Here is a 20,053-nt window from a genome sequence, read left to right on the forward strand (position 1 = left end):
GTATGGCATCTTTGGACCGGACGTCCTATATATCTGTAGGGTTTGCTATTCCCAATAGTATACGCCAATTGTGTAAGAACTTTGCCCAGTTTGTAACCCCATCTGCACCAGCCTGGGCGTCCAATTGAACCCAAGAGATCAACATTAAATGGGTTGGACTACAACTCCCATTCATGATGATGTAAGTGGATGGGGAGTTGCATCCCATCACAACCAGAGTGATGCTCAAGAGAAAGGGAATGGTGTCCCATTGTTTACATATCCAATGCTGCCCTCTTGTGGCCACACTATTTTTCCTGGAACAATCACAAGACCACTTTGGACGTCAACGTTCCATTTATTTCCCCATTCCCTTGCTTCCGTTGCCCACCGAAAAATCCACGACAAGACCGACCACCACCGAAACGTCAAGACCCACAGAGAGAGGACTCATTCCCGTTGATACAGAGAGGCAAAGCTCCCGACGGATGGGAGGAAAACATAAGAGGGTTATGGGCCCAGTTTGGTTCAACATCTTCTTTATTAATGACCATGAAGAGAGTTATGGGCCCAGTTCAGTTCAACGTCTTCATTAATGACCATGAAGAGGGTTATGGGCCCAGTTTGGTTCAACATCTTCATTAACGACCACAAAAAAGGTTATGGGCCCAGTTCGGTTCAACGTCTTCATCAATAACCACGAAGAAGGTTATGGGCCCAGTTCGGTTCAACGTCTTCATTAACGACTACGAAGAAGGTTATGGGCCCAGTTTGGTTCAACGTCTTCATCAATGACCACGGAGAGCGTTATGGGCCCAGTTCGGTTCAACATCTTCATCAATGACCACGAAGAGGGTTATGGGCCCAGTTCAGTTCAACGTCTCTATTAATGACCATGAAGAGGGTTATGGGCCCAGTTTGGTTCAACGTCTTCATTAATGACCACAAAGAGGGTTATGGGCCCAGTTCGGTTCAACGTCTTCATTAACGACCACGAAGAAGGTTATGGGCCCAGTTCGGTTCAACGTCTTCATTAACGACCACGAAGAGGGTTATGGGCCCAGTTTGGTTCAACGTCTTCATTAACGACCACGAAGAAGGTTATGGGCCCAGTTCGGTTCAACGTTTTCATTAACGACCACAAAGAAGGTTATGGGCCCAGTTCGGTTCAACGTCTTCATTAACGACCACGAAGAGGGTTATGGGCCCAGTTTGGTTCAACGTCTTCATTAACAACCACGAAGAAGGTTATGGGCCCAGTTCGGTTCAACGTCTTCATCAATGACCATGAAGAGGGTTATGGGCCCAGTTCGGTTCAACATCTTCATTAATGACTTGGATGAAGGTTTAGAGGTTCTCCTGATCTAGTTTACAGGTGACACCAAATTGGGAGGAATAGCTAATTCTCCAGAGGACAGAATCGGGATGCAAAACAACCTCAATGGACTAGAGAGATGATTGGCCAAAACGAACACAATGAATGTCAACAAGGACAAATGTGAGATACAACACTTAGGCAGATGAAATGAAATGCAAAAATACAAAATAGGCAAAGCCTGGCTCAACAATAGTCCACATACGAAAGATCTTAGCGGAGAACACGTTCCATGAGCCAAGAGTGTGATGCAGCAGCTCAAAAAGCCCATGGGGTTTTGGTCTGCATCAAAAGGAGGATTCTGAAGAACCTGGTCCTCAAAACAATGGTCATTGTAAGATCCCATCCACAGTAAAGTGGTCTCAATAATGTTGGCCGTTCCAAGGACTCTTCTTATGGACGTAAACATTGGTAATTCCAAGGAACCTCCTTAAGAACCTGATCCCAAAAGCAATAGTCATTCCAAGATCCCATCTTCGGGAGACTGGTCCCAACAACATTGGCCATTCCAAGGACTCTTCTTAAGGAACATAAATATTGGTGATTCCCAGGAACTTTCTTAAGAACTTGATCCCAAAAGCAATAGTCATTCCAAGATCCCATCTTCAGTAAATTGGTCTCAATAATGTTGGCCGTTCCAAGGACTCTTCTTAAGGAACGTAAACACTGGCCATTCCAAGGACTCTTCTTAAGGAACATAAACACTGGTGATTCCAAGGAACTTTCTTAAGAACCTGATCCCATAAGCAATAGTCATTCCAAGATCCCATCTTCAGGAAACTGGTCCTAACAACATTGGCCATTCCAAGGACTCTTCTTAAGGAACATAAACATTGGTGATTCCAAGGAACCTTCTTAAGAACCTGATCCCAAAAGCAATAGTCATTCCAAGATCCCATCTTCAGGAAACTGGTCCTAACAACATTGGCCATTCCAAGGATTCTTCTTAAGGAACATAAACATTAATACGTTGGTGATTCCAAGGAACCCTCTTAAGAACCTGGTCCCAAAAAAATAGTCATTCTAAGATGCTATCTTCAGGAAATTGGTCCCAATGAAGTTGGGAGTTCCAAGAACTCTTCTTAAGGAACATGAACATTAAAATGTCGGTGGTTTTAAAGAAGCTTCTCAAGAACCTGGTCCTCAAAACATTAGTCATTCCAAGATCCCATCTTCAGGAATTTGGTCCCAATAATGTTGGCAGTTCCAAGGAAGCTTCTGAAGAACCTGATCCCAAAAACAAGATCCCATCCTCAAGAAGTTGGTCTCAATAACATTGGTAGTTCCAAGGACTCTTCTTAAGGAACGTAAACATTAATAAGTTGGTGGTTCCAAGGAACCCTCTTAAGAACCTGATTCCATAAGCAATTATCATTCTAAGATCCCATCTCCAGGAAGTTGGCCTCAATAACATTGGTAGTTCCAAGGACTCTTCCTAAATAACTTAAACATTAAAATGTCGGTGATTCCAAGGAAGCTTCTTAAGAACCTGATCCCATAAACAAGTCATTCCAAGATCCCATCTTCAGAAAATTGGTCCCAATAACATTGGTCATTCTGAGGACTCTTCTTAAGGAACGTATACATTAAAGTGTTGGTGGTTCCAAGGAAGCTTCTCAAGAACCTGGTCCTCAAAACATTACTCCTTCTGCAATCCCACCTTCAGGAAAAGCACCCCCGCAGACGATCCCCTCTTGAGGACCAGTATGACTCCAACCCTCGTTCCCATAATGTTCCCCCCCTAAATGCGTACAGTGTTGATGCGCAGGGGCTGGACATTCTTCCCGTTGGCATGGCTCTGCCCGGGACTGAAGTAGGAGCAAAGCTTCCCGGGGAACTTCTCCCGGAAGGTGTAGAGCCAGGACATGTCGTCGGCGTTGTAGAAGATGAGCAGGCCCTTGTCGTAGTCCAGGAAGACGCCCACCTTCTCCAGCTTGCCCTTGACGTTGAGCCGGGTCCAGGGCTCGGTGCAGGCGCTGTACTGGGTGCCGTCGTGCATCACGATACAGTAGAAGCCCCGGCTGGGCTGGATCTGGATGCTGCCGCGCCGGCTGACTGCCTCGTGGGCCAGGCCGATCATCCACTGTGTCTTCTCCGAAACCACCACCTCCCAGTAGTGCGTCCCGCTCCCAAAGGCCTCCGTGCCCAGCACCGAGACCTCCACGTCGAAGCGTCGCGGGGAGTCCTGCAGCGGTTGTGGGTGCAGGTTGCCATAGGCCACGATGGTGCAGTCGTCTGAGAGGATCAGCCGCTGGTGGGCTGTGGACGGGTCCAACGTCAGCGTGGCTGGAACTGGGGGAGAAGGAGAATGGGGTCATGCACACAGCCAGAGGGTGGGGAACCCCAGAGGACAGCCAGTCCAACCCCTTAGAGAGATAGATGGATTGATGAATGGATGGACAGATAGAAAGAAAGAAAAGTTGTAATAATGGGATGGATGGTGGATGGATAGGGACCACGAGGACCAGTATCTAAGATAGTTAGACATATGGATGGATAGACAGAGACCACAAGGACCAGTATCTAAGATAGATAGACATATGGATGGATGGATGGATGGATGGATGGATGGATAGAGACCACAAAGACCAGTATCTAAGATAGATAGACAGATAGGTGGATGCATGGCTGGATGGATAGACAGAGACCACAAGGACCAGTATCTAAGATAGATAGACATATGGATGGATGGATGGATGGATGGATGGATAGAGACCACAAAGACCAGTATCTAAGATAGATAGACAGATAGGTGGATGCATGGCTGGATGGATAGACAGAGACCACAAGGACCAGTATCTAAGATAGATAGACATATGGATGGATGGATGGATGGATGGATGGATGGATGGACAGACCACGAGGACCAATATCTGAGATAGACATATGGATGGATGGATGGATGGATGGATGGAGACCACAAGGACCAGTATCTAAGATAGTTAAGACATATGAATGGATAGACAGAGTCCATGAGGACCAGTATCTAAGATAGACATATGGATGGATTGATGGATGGATGGACAGAAACCACAAGGACCAGTATCTAAGATAGATAAACATATGGATGGATAGACAGAGACCACGAAGACCAGTATCTAAGATAGATAGACATATGGATGGATTGATGGATAGATAGAGACCACAAGGACCAGTATCTAAGATAGGTAGACATATGGATGGATGGATGGATGGATAGAGACCACAAGGACCAGCATCTAAGTTAAGACATATGGATGGATGGATGGATGGAGACCACAAGGACCAGTATCTAAGATAGTTAGACATGTGGATGGAGACCATGAGGACCAATATCTAAGAAAGACATATACATACATATGGATAGATGGATAGATAGGGTTGGAGAAGAGACCTTGAGGGCCAGTCTCTAATAGACACATACATACATACATACATACATACATACATTCAGTCGGATGGATAGATAGATAGATAGATAGATAGATAGATAGATAGATAGGGGCTGGGAGAAGATAAGTGATGTTAGATAGGTAGGTAGGATGGACAGACAGAGAGATAGATACAGACAGACAGGATGGATGGATGGATAGAGAGAGGGGTGATCACAGAAACACAGTTGGAAGAGACCCCAAGGGCCAGTTTAGACGCTGAAGATACATACTTACTGGCATGTAGCCAGGGGGAGCTTCAGCCCCCCCCCCCCGAAATTCTCATGGTGGTCCACGAGAAGGTCTTACTGGTACATTACTCAAACTGCATACATATGGATGGATGGATAGTAGTCATGGGCAATCCATGGTTCTAAAGTACTTACAAAACTAGAAGGCATTGGAGCTTTGCTTCTAAAGTGTTACTAAAACTGGCGCTTTGCTTCTAAAGTGTTGCTAAAGTTCTGGTGGTGAAAATATCAGAATTCTAACAAAACTTTCGAAATTTCATTATAAACGGCCGTTGCTAATTGGTTCGGTCATAAAAATTGCCAATAACAAAATAATGAAATTTTGAAAGTTTTGTTGGAATTCTGAAATTTTCACCACCAGAAATTAACAACACTTTAGAAGCAAAGCACCAGTTTTAGTAACACTTTAGAAGCAAAGCTCCAATGCCTTCTAGTTTTGTAAGTACTTTAGAACCATTTAGAACCAGAGATTGCCCATGCCTAATAGACAGATAGATAGACAGAGGAGATAGGGAGATAGATAGATAGATAGATAGATAGATAGATAGATAGATGAGATGGACGGACGGACGGACAGACAGATAGAAGAGATGATGGATGGATAGCTGGATGGATGGATGGATGGATGAACAGATAGATAGATAGATAGATAGATAGATAGATAGATAGAGATAAATCGATCGATCGATAGTAGAGATGATGGATGGATGACTGGATGGATGGATGGATGGATGGGCGGGCAGGCAGGCAGACTGACAGACAGATAGAAAGATAGATAGATAGAAGAGATGATGGATGGATAACTGGATGGATATATGGATAGATAGATGATAGATAGATAGATGAGATGGACGGACGGACGAACGAACGGACGGACGGACGGACGGACAGACAGACAGATAGGGACAGATAGATAGATGGATGGATAGATGGATGGGCGGGCGGGCGGGCGGGCAGGCAAGCAGACAGATAGAAAGATAGATAGATAGAAGAGATGATGGATGGATAACTGGATGGATGTATGGATAGATAGATGATAGATAGATAGATAGATAGAAGAGATGGATGGACGGACGGACGGACGGACAGACAGATGAGATGGATGGACGGACGGACGGACAGATAGGGACAGATAGATAGATAGATAGATAGATAGATAGATAGATAGATAGATAGATAGGGGCTGGGAGAAGATAAGTGAAGCTAGATAGGTAGGTAGGATGGATAGACTGAGAGACAGGTACAAACAGGTGATTGGATCGATGGATGGATGGATGGAAAGAGAGATGAGTTGGAAGTCCAAAACACTTTGATGGCCCAAGTTTGCCCATGCCTAGAGTAGATATGGTTCTGGTAGCAACCAAGGTTGAGAAGAAGTGCCTCACCTGGATGGATGTCCTGGAAAAGGGACTTCCAGATGGTGTACTGCAAGGGCCCCATGTACTTGGAGGTGGGGAAGTCTTCGTAGGTCAGGTTGGTCTCGTGGATCTTCCCTTTCAGCCTGGGGAGAACGAGAGCGGGAATGAGACCGGGAGCGTGACGCGGAAGAGCGGAAGGAGCCCTTCCGGAGGCCTACCTCTCGGAGAGCGAGGCGATGCCGGCCAGGAAGGCGTGCTTGTCGGCCTCGGCCAGGCGCTCCTGCAGGATCTGGCTGCCCTCCTGGACCTTGCGCAGCTGCTGGCTGTAGCGCTGGACTTTCTGCTCGATGTCGGTCAGCGTCCGAGCCGTGTCCGCCTCCAGCTCCTCCAGCATAGCCTTCTGACGGTCCCGAAGCAGCCGGTGCAGCCGCTCAAAGGCCTCCCCAATGGTGGCGCGCAGGCCCTTGGCCGAGGACTGGCGGGCAGAGGGGGACACATCAAGGTCCGGTTATTATGCAGATCCATATTCTATATCTCTGTCTGTCTATAGAATATCCAGATTCTCTATCTATACCTCTTCACCCGCTTCTTAGGAAATCTACTACAAAACAGGAGCTTTTTTGTTGAGTTCCAGGTTCAGAGAAGCGGATCGCAAAGACAGAAGAATGCCCTGCCTAAGGGGAGTGTGTTTCTCCTATCAATGTTTAACACTCACACAAATGACCAGCCACTGCAAGAGATAGAGTGTTTCATCTATGCTGACGATCATGCCATCACCGCCCAAGCAGGGAGCTTTGAAATGGCTGAACAGAAGCTTTCCAAAGCTTTAGCTGCTCTTACTGCCTATTACAGGGGAAACCAGCTTGCTCCATCCATGTTTAACATTTACACAAATGATCAGAAGGGACAGAGAGTTTCATCTACGCTGACGATCGTGCCATCACCGCTCAAGCAGGGAGCTTTGAAATGGTTGAACAGAAGCTCTCTGAAGCTTTAGGTGCTCTTACTACCTATTTCAGGGGAAACCAGCTTGTTCTATCAATTTTTAATATTTACACAAATTACCAGAAGGGACATAGAGTTCCATCTACGCTGACGATCATGCCATCACCGCCCAAGCAGGGAGCTTTGAAATGGTTGAACAGAAGCTACTCTTGTTGCCTATTTCAGGGGAAACCAGCTTGTTCTATCAATTTTTAACGTTTACATAAATGACCAGACACTGTCAGAAGGGACAGAGAGTTTCATCTATGCTGACGATGATGCCATCACCACCCAAGCAGTGAGCTTTGAAATGGCTGAACAGAAGCTTTCCAAAGCTTTAGCTGCTCTTACTGCCTATTACAGGAGAAACCAGCTTGCTCCATCAATTTTTAACATTTACACAAATGACCAGAAGGGACAGAGAGTTCCATCTACGCTGACGATCATGCCATCACCGCCCAAGCAGGGAGCTTTGAAATGGTTGAACAGAAGCTCTCCGAAGCTTTAGGTGCTCTTACTACCTATTACAGGGGACACCAGCTTGCTCCATCAATGTTTAGCATTTACACAAATGACCAAACACTGCCTGAAGGGACAGAAATTTTCATCTATGCTGACGATCGTGTCATCATCACCCAAAGCAGGGAGCTTTGAAATGGTTGAGCAGCTCTCCACAGCTTTAGGCACTTGCTCCATCTATGTTTAACATTTACACAAATGACCAGCCACTGCCAGAAGTGACAGTTTCATCTATGCTGACGATTGTGCCATCACCGCCCAAGCAGGGAGCTTTGAAATGGTTAAACAGAAGCTCTTCGAAGCTTTAGGTGCTCTTACTACCTATTTCAGGGAAAACCAGCTTGCACCACCACTGTTTAACATTTACACAAATGATCAGCCACTGTCAGAAGGGACAGAGAGTTTCCTCTATGCTGACGATCGTGCCATCAACGCTCAAACAGGGAGCTTTGAAATGGTTGAACAGAAGCTCTCTGAAGTGTGCTCTTACTGCCTATTACAGGGAAAATAACCTTGCTCCATTAATGTTTAACATCTACACCAGTGGTTCACAAACTAAGGCCCGTGGGCCAGATGCGGCCAGATCTGTCTATCTATCCAGCAGTCTATCTATCTATAAAATGATCACAAATGACCAGCCACTGCCAGAAGGGAGAGAGTTTCATCTACGCTGACAATAGTGCCATCACCGCTCAAGAAGACAGCTTTGAAATGGTTGAACAGAAGATCTCTGAAGCTTTAGGTGCTCTTACTGCCTATTCCAGGAAAAACCAACTGATTCCTAATCTGTCTAAAACACAGACATGTGCTTTTCACCTTAAGAAGAGGAAAGCATCTCGAGCTCAGAGGATGACCAGGGAAGGAATCCCTCTGGAGCACTGCAGCACACCCAAATACCTGGGAGTCACTCTGGACTGTGCTCTGACTTATAAGAAACACTGCTTGACTATCAAGCAACAAGTGGGTGCTAGAAATAATATTGTACGAAAGCTGACTGGCACAACCTAGGGATCACAACCAGACACAGTGACGGCACCTGCCCTTGCGCTTGGCTTCTCTGCTGCTGAGTATGCATGCCAAATGTGGAACGCATCTCACCACCTTAAAACAGGAGATGTGGCGCTTAATGAGACATGCTGCATTATCACAGGGTGTCTACACCACTGGAGGCAGTAATACTAATGAGTGAGGCCACACTGACCTTGGTCTCGGCCAGCTGGCGGTTGAGGCGGGCCAGGGCTTCGGTGTGCCCGCGCTCACTGTCCTGCAGGGTCTGCAGCTGCTCCTTGAGCTCCCGCTGGAAGAAAGGAAGCAGACGAGTGAGGGAAAGGGGACCCCAAAGGCCATCTAGAACCACCTTCTGAGTATCTTTGGCTGCTTCCTGTTCCCACCACTTTCACACCTTCATCCATCCCTTTGGGATGCATTAGGCCCCCTTCATCTCTCCTCCTTCCAGGTTTGGAGGTGAATGGGTTCCCCTCTTTATCTACTTCAGGACCATAATGGTCATCCCTTTGGGTGGCTACAGACTCTTTCCGAACTACATATCCCCTTCAGGGATGCAATGGGACCCTTATTTGAACTCCACATCCTTCGGGGACGCAATAGGAGCTGTCTTTGGGTCTCCACAACCTTCAGAGATGCAATGGGACCCTCTTGGGGTCTCCACAACCTTCAGAGATGCAATGGGAGCCTCTTGGGGCCTCCACAACCTTCAGGGGTGCAATGGGACCCTCTTGGGGCCTCCACAACCTTCAGGGATGCAATGGGACCCCCTTGGGGGTCTCCACAACCTTCAGGGATGCAATGGGACCCTCTTGGGGCCTCCACAACCTTCAGGGGTGCAATGGGACCCTTCTTTGGGTCTCCACATCCTTCAGAGATGCAATGGGACCCTTCTTTGGGTCTCCACATCCTTCAGAGATGCAATGGGATCCTTCTTTGGGTCTCCACATCCTTCAGAGATGCAGTGGGACCTGTCTTTGGGTCTCCACATCCTTCAGGGATGCAATGGGACCCTTCTTTAGGTCTCCACATCCTTTAGAGTTGCAATGGGACCCTTCTTTAGGTCTCCACATCCTTCAGAGTTGCAATGGGACCCTTCTTTGGGTCTCCACATCCTTCAGAGATGCAATGGGACCCTTCTTTAGGTCTCCACATCCTTCAGAGATGCAATGGGACCCTTCTTTAGGTCTCCACATCCTTTAGAGTTGCAATGGGACCCTTCTTTAGGTCTCCACATCCTTCAGAGTTGCAATGGGACCCTTCTTTGGGTCTCCACATCCTTCAGAGATGCAATGGGACCCTTCTTTAGGTCTCCACATCCTTCAGAGATGCAATGGGACCCTTCTTTAGGTCTCCACATCCTTCAGAGATGCAATGGGACCCTTCTTTGGGTCTCCACATCCTTCAGAGATGCAATGGGACCCTTCTTTGGGTCTCCACCTCCTTCAGAGATGCAATGGGACCCTTCTTTGGACCTCCAAATCCTTCAGAGATGCAATGGGACCCTTCTTTGGGTCTCCACATCCTTCAGAGATGCAATGGGACCCTTCTTTGGGTCTCAACAACCTTCAGGGATGCAATGGGACCCTTCTTTGGGCCTCCACCTCCTTCAGAGATGCAATGGGACCCTTCTTTGGGTCTCCACATCCTTCAGAGATGCAATGGGACCCTTCTTTAGGTCTCCACATCCTTCGGAGATGCAATGGGACCTTTCTTTGGGTCTCCACATCCTTCAGGGATGCAATGGGACCTTTCTTTGGGTCTCCACAACTTTCAGGGATGCAATGGGACCCTTCTTTGGGTCCCCACAACCTTCAGGGATGCAATGGGAGCCTTCTTTGGGTCTCCACATCCTTCAGAGATGCAATGGGACCCTTCTTTGGGTCTCCACCTCCTTCAGAGATGCAATGGGACACTCTTGGGGCCTCCACAACCTTCAGGAGTGCAATGGGAACCTCTTGGGGTCTCCACAACCTTCAGGGATGCAATGATACCCCTCCCAGGTGCAACGGGACCCCTCTGTGTGCCTCCCCAACCCTCAGGAGTGCGGCGGGCCTCATCCTCCTGCCAACCTGGAGCTCCTCGAAGGCGTCGTCGAGGCTGGTGACCTGGTGCTGCTCGTGGAGGGCGGGCTCGTCGCAGAAGAAGCAGACCACAGCACGGTCGGAAAGACAGAAGAGCTGGACCTTGCCGTGTTCCTTGGCACAGGAGGAGGAGGCCGAGGAGACGCCGCCCGGGGAGCCACTGGATGCCCCGCCGGAACCCAGTCGGCGGTGGGCGCTGCGCAGGAGGGCATCCAAGGGGAAAGCGGCGTAGCGCTCCACGATGTTGGCCAGCTTGAGACTGGGGGCCAGCAGGGGCTCGGCAAAGGTGCGACGGCACTCGGGGCAGTCTCGGGCCGGGGCCGCCTGGGCTTCCTGCCGGCTCCAGTGCTCCGCGATGCAGCGGCGGCAGAAGTAATGCTCGCAGCCAAAGCTGACCGGGTCCTGGTACAGGCTCAGGCAAATTGGGCACAGCAGCTCGTCCTTCAGGCTGCAGCACGAGGAGGCCGAGGGGCCCGAACCAGCCATGGAGGTGGGAAGGAAGGAAAGAAGGAAGGAGAAGAAGAAACAGAGCGCAGAGAGGAGGAAGAGAGGTCGGTGGGTGGGCGCAGAAGGATGAGGAGGAGGAGGTGATGAAGGAAGAAGAAATGGAGGAGGAATTGGAGGAAGTAGAAAGGGAAAAGGAGGATGAGATGGAAGAAGAGGAGAAGAAGGTGATGAAGGAAGAAGATGGAGGAGGAATTGGAGGAAGAAGAAAGGGAAAAGGAGGATGAGATGGAAGAAGAGGAGAAGAAGGTGATGAAGGAAGAAGATGGAGGAGGAAGAGAAAGAAGTAGAAAGGGAAAAGGAGGATGAGATGGAAGAAGAGGAGAAAAAGGTGATGAAGGAAGAAGAAATGGAGGAGGAAAAGGAATAAGGAAGAAGAGAAGGTGATGAAGGAAGAAGATGGAGGAGGAAGAGAAGGAAGAGGACAGAGGAGATGGAAGAACAGTGAGAGAGGGAGGAAGTGGATGGAGGAAGAGACGGAAGAGGAGGAGATGGTGGTGATGAAGGAGGAAGAAGATGGAGGAGGAAAAGAAGGAAGTGGAGGAAGTGGAGAGGGAGAAGGAGGAAGAGATGGAAGAAGAGGAGACGAAGGTGATGAAAGAAAGAGATGGAGGAAGAGATGGCAGAGGAGGAGGAAGGAGGAAGAGACAGATGAAGAGGAGTAGGAGGTGATGAAGGAAGAAGATGGAGGAAGAAATGGAAGAAGGGATTGAGGAAGGAAAGGAGAAGGAAGAGAGGTGCGTGGAAGAGGAGGAAGAGACAGGAGGAGGAGATGGAGGAGATGGAAGAGGCGATGGAACAGAGAGAGGAGGGGAAGGAGAGTGAAAAGAAAAAGATGGAAAAAGATTAGATGATGAAGAGATTTTGGAGGATGAGAAGGAAGTGGAGGAAGGGATGGAAGAAGAGATGAAATGGAGGAAGAGATGGAAGGAGAGGAGGAGAGATGGAGGAGGAAGAGGTGGAGGAAAAGAAAGAATAGATGAAGAGGAGGAGGAGGAAGTAGAAGGGGAGAAGGAAGATACTGAGAAGGTGATGAAGGAGGAAGAAGATGGAGGATGAAGAGAAGGAAGTGGAAGAAGAGGTGGAAGAAGGGGAGGAGATGAAGGAGGAATAGATGGAAGAAGGTGGAGGAGGAAGCGGAAGAAGTGGTTGAAGAGAAGGAAGTTGAGGAAGAGATGGATAGGAAGAGGAGGAAGTAGAAAGGGAGGAGGAGGAAGAAGAGATGGAAGAAGAGAAGGTGGTGGAGGAAGAGAAGAAGAGAGGAAGGAGGAAGAACAGAGAGAGGAGGAGGAGGAAGAGATGGACGAAGAGAGGGTGGTGGAGGAAGAAGAGAGGAAGGAGAACAGAGAAAGGTGGAGGAGGAAGAGATGGAAGAAGAGAAGGTGGCAGAGGAAGAGAAGAGGAGGAGGAAGAAGAGAGGAAGGGGGAAGAACAGAGAAAGGTGGCGGAGGAAGAGAAGAGGAGGAAGAAGAGAGCAAGGAGGAAGAACAGAGAGAGGTGGAGGAAGAAGAGATGGAAGAAGAGAAGGTGGTGGAGGAAGAGAAGAGAGGAAGGAGGAAGAACAGAGACAGGAGGAGGAAGAGATGGAAGAAGAGAAGGTGGTGGAGGAAGAGAAGAGAGGAAGGAGGAAGAACAGAGAGAGGAGGAGGAAGAGATGGAAGAAGAGAGGATGGTGGAGGAAGAGAAGAGGAGGAAGAAGGAGGAAGAACAGAGAGAGGTGGAAGAGGAAGAGATGGATGATGGGGAGAAGAGGAGGAGGAGAACAGAAGGAGAAAGAGATGGGGAAGAAGGAGGAATGAGAAGACAAAGGGAAGGGTGGAAGGTGAAGAGAAGGAGGAAGGAGAGAGAGAATGTGGAAGAACAGGAAGAAGGGAGGAGGGAGGAAGAGATGGAGGAGAAATATGACGATAAGGAGAAGTGGAGGAGGAAGTAGAAGCCTTAAGCACAGGAGGAGGAAGAGGGAAAGATGGAGGAGAATTAGGAAGAAGAGGATGCTAGAAAGAATGTGGAAGAATAAGAAGAAGGGAGGAGGGAGGAAGAGATGGAGGAGAAATGAGACGATAAGGAGAAGAGGAAGAGGAAGAAAAAGCCTCAATCACAAGAAGAGGAAGAGGGAAAGAAGGAGGAGAATTAGGAGGAAGAGGATGCTTCAGCCACCCTTCCCTGTAGAAAGGAAGGCGATGGAGACAATGGCCAAGATGGAGATGCCCTCCAAGGGCACCCTGCAGTATTCTTCCCCGGCCTTCCTTCCTTCCTTCTCTTCCTTCCTCTGGCATCCAGGAGAGAAGACTCCTCCTTCCTCTTCCTCCTCCTCCTCTTCCAAAGGCGGGGGAATGAGGATGTGTCACTCTTCCCTTTTTCCTATCTCTAGCGCTCCCTGAGCTCATAGAGAAGGATGGTGATTGCGAAGCGCATGCGCAGTGGGTTGAGCGCCAGAGCGGCGTCCGGGTATGCTTCCCCGTGCGCATGCGCCGTGGCGCTCCGCCATTTTCTCTCCTCAGCGGAGGATGGAGCCCGGAGGAGGCGGAGGGGGAGGCCGCCGCGAGAAGATGCTCCAGCCGCTGCCGCCGCCTCCTCTCCCGCCGCTCCCGAAGGCCAAGGAGGGCAGCGCCAGCCGCCTCGAGAAGGCCAAGCAGCGGGCGGCCCAGCAGGAGCTGAAGCAGCGGCAAAGAGCCGAGGTGAGGCAGGCTTCTCCGCTTCAGCTAGGCCGCGCCGCCATCTTGCCTCGCCTCCCGCTCTCGCGAGATTCCGCCCCGGCGCCCCAATGGCCTTTCCTATTCTTTTCCCACTCTCGCGAGATTTCCTGATTTCCCGGTTGACAAGGAAAATTTCCTTTTCTAAGAGAATTTATTTCATTTTTATTGACTTGTTTGTTTATATCCCGCTTTATCTCTCCATACGGAGACTCAAAGCAGCTCACAATCAAACTCTTTAAAAATATATAAATATACAATAATACATACAAATACAGTTAAATAAATAAAACAGTAATATAATGTTAATATATAATATAATAATTATGTTATATTTATATTTATGTTATAATTATATTTAATAATATTATTTATACTAATAATATATTATAATATAATATTAATATATAATAATATAATTATGTTATAATTTTATTTATTATTTATTTATTTATTTCGAGGTTTTATATACCGACCCTCTCACCTTCAAAGAGGGATTCGGACCGGTTCACAACATGTGTTAACATACAAAAAATATACAATAACAACACAATGCCACTTCATTACACGATTAAAATATCAGCACCATACACATTAAAATATTAACATCCTAGTTAAAAGAGCCAAATCGTCCAACACCATCACAATCACATTCATCATCCTCCTTTCATGTGGGCAAAGAATTAAATCAGTTGTCAAATGCCACGTTCCACAACCAGGTCTTTGTTAGTTTCCTGAACGTCATGAGGGAGGGGGCAGTTCTAATCTCTAATGGCAGGGAGTTCCAAAGTCGAGGGGCCACCATCGAGAAGGCCCTGTCCCTCGTCCCCACCAGCCGTGCTTGTGCAGGCGGAGGGACCGAGAGCAGGGCCCCTCCAGACGATCTTAGTGGTCTTGATGGTTCGTAGGGGAGAATACGTTCGGAGAGGTAAACAGGGCCGGATTCGTTTATGTTATAATTATGTTATAATTATATTTAATATTATTTATATTAATAATATATTATAATATAATATTAATATATAATAACATAAGTATGTTATAATTATATTTAATATTTATATTAATAATATATTATATTTATGTTATAATTATTTTATATTTAATAATATTATTTATATTAATATATTATAATATAATATTTATATATATATATATTATTTATTTATTTACTTTACTTGTATACCGCTCTTCTCAGCCATCAGGCGACTCAGAGCGGTTAACAACCAGTATCAGCAACACAGTACAAAATCATTAGTCATTTAAAACAGTAGTATCAATTAATTAACATCAAAAACATCAATGCAACAATATTATTATTATTAAACTTTATTTGTACCCCGCTAGCATCTCCCGAAGGATTTGATGCGGCTAACACAGGCCGAAGCCTCAACACACAACATAACAATACAATCTAAGCAAATCAAACAATTAAAACAGAATAAAGCAAAGTGAACAACAGGCACAATACAATAAAACTGGGCCGGGCCAATCCATCACGTCTCATCAATAGAATCAGCATCCGATCTCGTTGTCCATTAATCCATATTCCAGTAAACAATCAATTGCACTGTTTAGTTAAAAGCCTGTTCGAAGAGCCAGGTCTTCGCTCTCTTCCGGAATGCCAATAAGGAGGGGGCCGATCTAATGTCTGTAGGAAGGGCGTTATAATTATATTTATGTTATAATTATGTTATAATTATATTCAATAATATTATTTATATTATAATAACATATAATAAAATAATGTATTTTTATTATAATATTAATATATAATAATTTTATTATAATTAATTATATCATAAAATATGTTATAATATAATATTAATATATAACAGTATAATTATAATTATATTTAATTATACTATTTATAGTATAATAATATATAATAAAATATTATAATTATAATATTAATATATAATTATTATATTATAATTAATTATTTTATTTATATTATAATAATATGTTATAATACAATATTAATATATATTAATATTATAATTCTATTATAACTAATTATATCATATTATTTATATTAAATATATTATAATATTATATATTGTCAAAAACTTTCATGGCTGGAATCACTGGGTTGTTGTAGGTTTTTTTTTTCTCATGGCCATATAGCTCGAAAAAAAAACTACAACAATCCTATATTATAATATATTATTATATTATCTGCAGTATTATATTTAATATATTAGTATTACAATATTACAATATTATATATTATTACATTGTATTATTATTAGTATTATGTTGTATTACATTATAATATTAATAGTATATGTATATATAACATACTATATTAGCTATATACTATATAATTAGCACAGCACAATATTACTAATACTGATATTGCATTATGTTATAATAGTATTAATATTATATATAATATAATATTAGTATAGCACAATATTGGTATATATCAGCAGTATATTTAATGTATTAGTATTATTATATTACACTATTGTATATTATATTGTATTATTAATAGTATATTGTATTACATTATAATATTAATATTATTTGTATATAATATACGATATTTGCTATATGCTATAGTATTAGCACAGCACACTATTACTAATATTGTATGATTATTAGTATTATATTGCATTATGTTATAATATTAGTATAGCACAATATTAGTATTATATATTATAGTGTAATGTATTATTATTTTATATATAATATATTATTAGTATAGCACAATATTATATATTATCAGCAGTATTATATTTAATATATTTGTATTATTATATTACAATATTATGTATTGTTATACTGTATTATTAGTATTATATAGTATAACATAATATTACTAGCATATGTATATATAATATACTGTATTAGATATATACTAAATAATTAGCACAGCACAATATTACTAATGTATCATTATTGCTATTATATTGCGTTATAATAGCATTATTAATATTATATGTATATATATTATTAGTAGAGCACAATATTAGTATATATTAGTATTATATTTATTAGTGTTATTATATTATATTATTATTAGTATTATATTGTATTACATTAAAATATTACTAGCATATGTATATATAATATATTAGCTATATACTATAGTATTAGCACAGCATTATTGTATGATAATTAGCATAATCTTGCATTACGTTATAGTATTAATATTATATGTATATATTAGTATGGCACAATGTTAGTGTTATATGTTATAGTTAACTATACCACTATAATGCAATATTATTAATAATATTACACATATGCATTATATTATTATACATTATTGTACCATATTAGTATACCACAAAAACATATAATACACTACCAGTATATTATACTATTACTATTACATAATACATTGTACTATATCATAAATTCTACTGTATATAAGACGTAATATATTATATTACAACATTATTAATATTGTGTTCAATATATTAGCATTGTTATATTACAATATTAGAAGCCTCCGGTGGCGCAGTGGGTTAAACCACTGAACTGCTGAAATAGATGTATAGTATGGGTAATAAATGGTGATTTGTATTATTGGTAATAAATGGTTGCTATTACCTGTAATAAAATTGATTTATATTATGAGTAATAAATGGTTGCTAATACTTGCAATATATTTGATTTATATTATGGGTAATAAATGGTGATTTGTATTATGGGTAATAAATAGTTGTTTTTACTCATAATGTAATTGATTGTATTATGTGTAATACATTTATGGGTAATACAAACAAGTCAGTGCTTGACTCACATTTTTGTAATTAAAAATACCAAATTAATTTTTAATATTTCTGACACATCTCCCTCAACAAAAGGAAAAAATACCATTTTCAAGCTTCCTTTAATGTCTTTATTAATCTGATTTGTTCGTACAGATCTATGCTCTGAACCGGGTGATGACGGAGCTGGAACAGCAGCAGTTTGATGCCTTCTGCAAGCAGATGCAAGCCTCCGGGGATTGAGGAAGGGTTCGCAGAAGAAGGCGAGTAAGCTATCCCTTGCCCACCCAAATCCCAGAGACAGAACTGGACACGCACACACCTCATGCTGGCAACGCCAACACAACCAATGCCTTTCTCAGTCTGAGCCCTTTTTCGAGTGAGAATCTCTCCTTTCTGAGTGTGTTTTCTTTACATCCCTATTTATTATCACTTTGGTTTGAGAAATAAAGCTGTTTTGTAAGGTTTCTTTTAATTTTCATTAGTGGCAGACTACAACTCCCAGTATCCCCACACTGTGGGGCATAGTATGGCATCTTCAAAAGGAGTCAGAATAAGAGGAGACCTTAGGATAAGACCAATGCAAGCGGTTCTTCTCTTTGTGGTAACTGATCTGGGGATTAAGTATTCAGATACACTGCCTTGATACTTAGAATCATAGAATCATAGAATTGTAAGAGACCTTGTGAGCCATCCAGTTCAACCCCCTGCCAAGAAGCAGGATTATCGCATTCAAAGCACCCCTAACAGATGGCCATCCAGCCTCTGTTTAAAAGCTTCCAAAGAAGGAGCCTCCACCACACAACAGGGCAGAGAGTTCCACTGCTGAACGGCTTGTTGATGGGAAGCTACCCACATCTGTCGGACAGATGGCAAACTATTTAACATCAGCAGACCAAAAGCCAAAACCAAAGTTACAACAACATCTATTATAGAACTCCAGTATGCTGCTGACAATGTCGTCTGTGCACATTCAGAAGAAGACTTACAAGCCACTCTAAACACCTTCGCAGAATCATACGAGCAGCTCGGCTTGTCATTAAACATCGAGAAAACCAAAGTGCTCTTCCATCAGTCACCGGCCAGTCCCTCTCCAATGTCAGAAATACAGCTTAATGATGTAACATTAGAAAATGTTGACCATTTCCGCTCCCTTGGCAGCCACCTCTCCACAAAAGTCAACATTGACACTGAAATTGAACACTGCCTGAGCTCTGCGAGTGCAGCATTTTTCCAAAAGAAGCAGAGAGTGTTTGAGGACCGGGACATCCAGAGGGAGACCAAGGTACTTTTTTATAAAGCTGTTGTCCTCCCAACCCTGCTATACGCCTGCAAAACGTGGACTGTCTACAAGCGACACATGCAACTCCTGGAATGATTCCATCAGCGCTGCCTCCGGAAAATCCTGCAAATCTCTTGGGAAGACAAGCAGACAAATGTCAGCATGCTGGAAGAAGCAAAGACCACCAGCATTGAAGCGATGGTCCTCCGCCATCAACTCCACTGGACTAAAGGCCACGTTGTCCGGATGCCCGACCACCATCTCCCAAAGCAGTTGCTCTACTCTGAACTCAAGAATAGAAAAGGGAATGTTGGTGGGCAGGAAAAGAAATTTAAAGATGGGCTCAAAGCCAAGCTTAAAAGCTCTGGCATAGACACTGAGAACTGGGAAGTCCTGGCCCTCGAGCGCTCCAGTTGGAGTTCAGCTGTGACCAGCAGTGCTGCGGAGTTTGAAGAGGCACGAATGGAGGGCGAAAGAGAAACGTGCCAAGAGGAAGGCGTGTCATACCAACCCCGACTGAGATCACTTTCCACCTGGAAACCAATGCCCTCCCTGCAGGAGAAGATGCAGATCAAGAATAGGGCTCCACAGTCACCTACGGACCCACTGCCAGAACACCGAACTTGGAGGACCATCATCCTCGGACTACGAGGGATCGCCTAAGTAAGTAAGTACACTACCTTGTAGGAGAAGTGCTTTTAGTCCATCTGGGAGTTGTGGTCCAAAGAAATGTCTCTCCTGCACACTGCTTTTATGAGGAGTTGGAAATAGTGGGATTTCTTTTTTTTTCTTCTGCTTTGCATGTCAATCAAGAGATAAAAGTGAGCTATACATAAATATAATCTATATCTATATAAATAAAAATGTAATGTTCGTTTGTGGGATTA

The 20,053-nt window shown here is 43.9% G+C and overlaps 2 protein-coding genes across 2 annotated transcripts; one reads left to right on the plus strand and one right to left on the minus strand.

Moving 5' to 3' along the window:
* Positions 1-317: 317 nt before the first annotated feature.
* Positions 318-11,451, minus strand: TRIM62 (tripartite motif containing 62). The gene is made up of 5 exons (XM_060759179.2): positions 10,954-11,451; positions 9,078-9,173; positions 6,592-6,848; positions 6,401-6,516; positions 318-3,646 (listed from the first exon to the last, which is right to left on the minus strand). Exons 1-5 carry the CDS (start codon positions 11,449-11,451, stop codon positions 3,096-3,098), a joined length of 1,518 nt encoding a protein of 505 aa, XP_060615162.2. The 3' UTR covers positions 318-3,095.
* Positions 11,452-13,921: 2,470 nt separating this feature from the next.
* On the plus strand, positions 13,922-18,351 carry SVBP (small vasohibin binding protein). Its single transcript, XM_060758774.2, has 2 exons — positions 13,922-14,147; positions 18,041-18,351. The coding sequence occupies exons 1-2, from the start codon at positions 13,977-13,979 to the stop codon at positions 18,125-18,127; spliced, it is 258 nt and encodes an 85-aa protein (XP_060614757.1). The 5' UTR covers positions 13,922-13,976; the 3' UTR covers positions 18,128-18,351.
* Positions 18,352-20,053: the final 1,702 nt, after the last annotated feature.

This window comes from Anolis sagrei, chromosome 13 (genome assembly GCF_037176765.1).
Source record: "Anolis sagrei isolate rAnoSag1 chromosome 13, rAnoSag1.mat, whole genome shotgun sequence".
NCBI lineage: Eukaryota > Metazoa > Chordata > Lepidosauria > Squamata > Dactyloidae > Anolis > Anolis sagrei.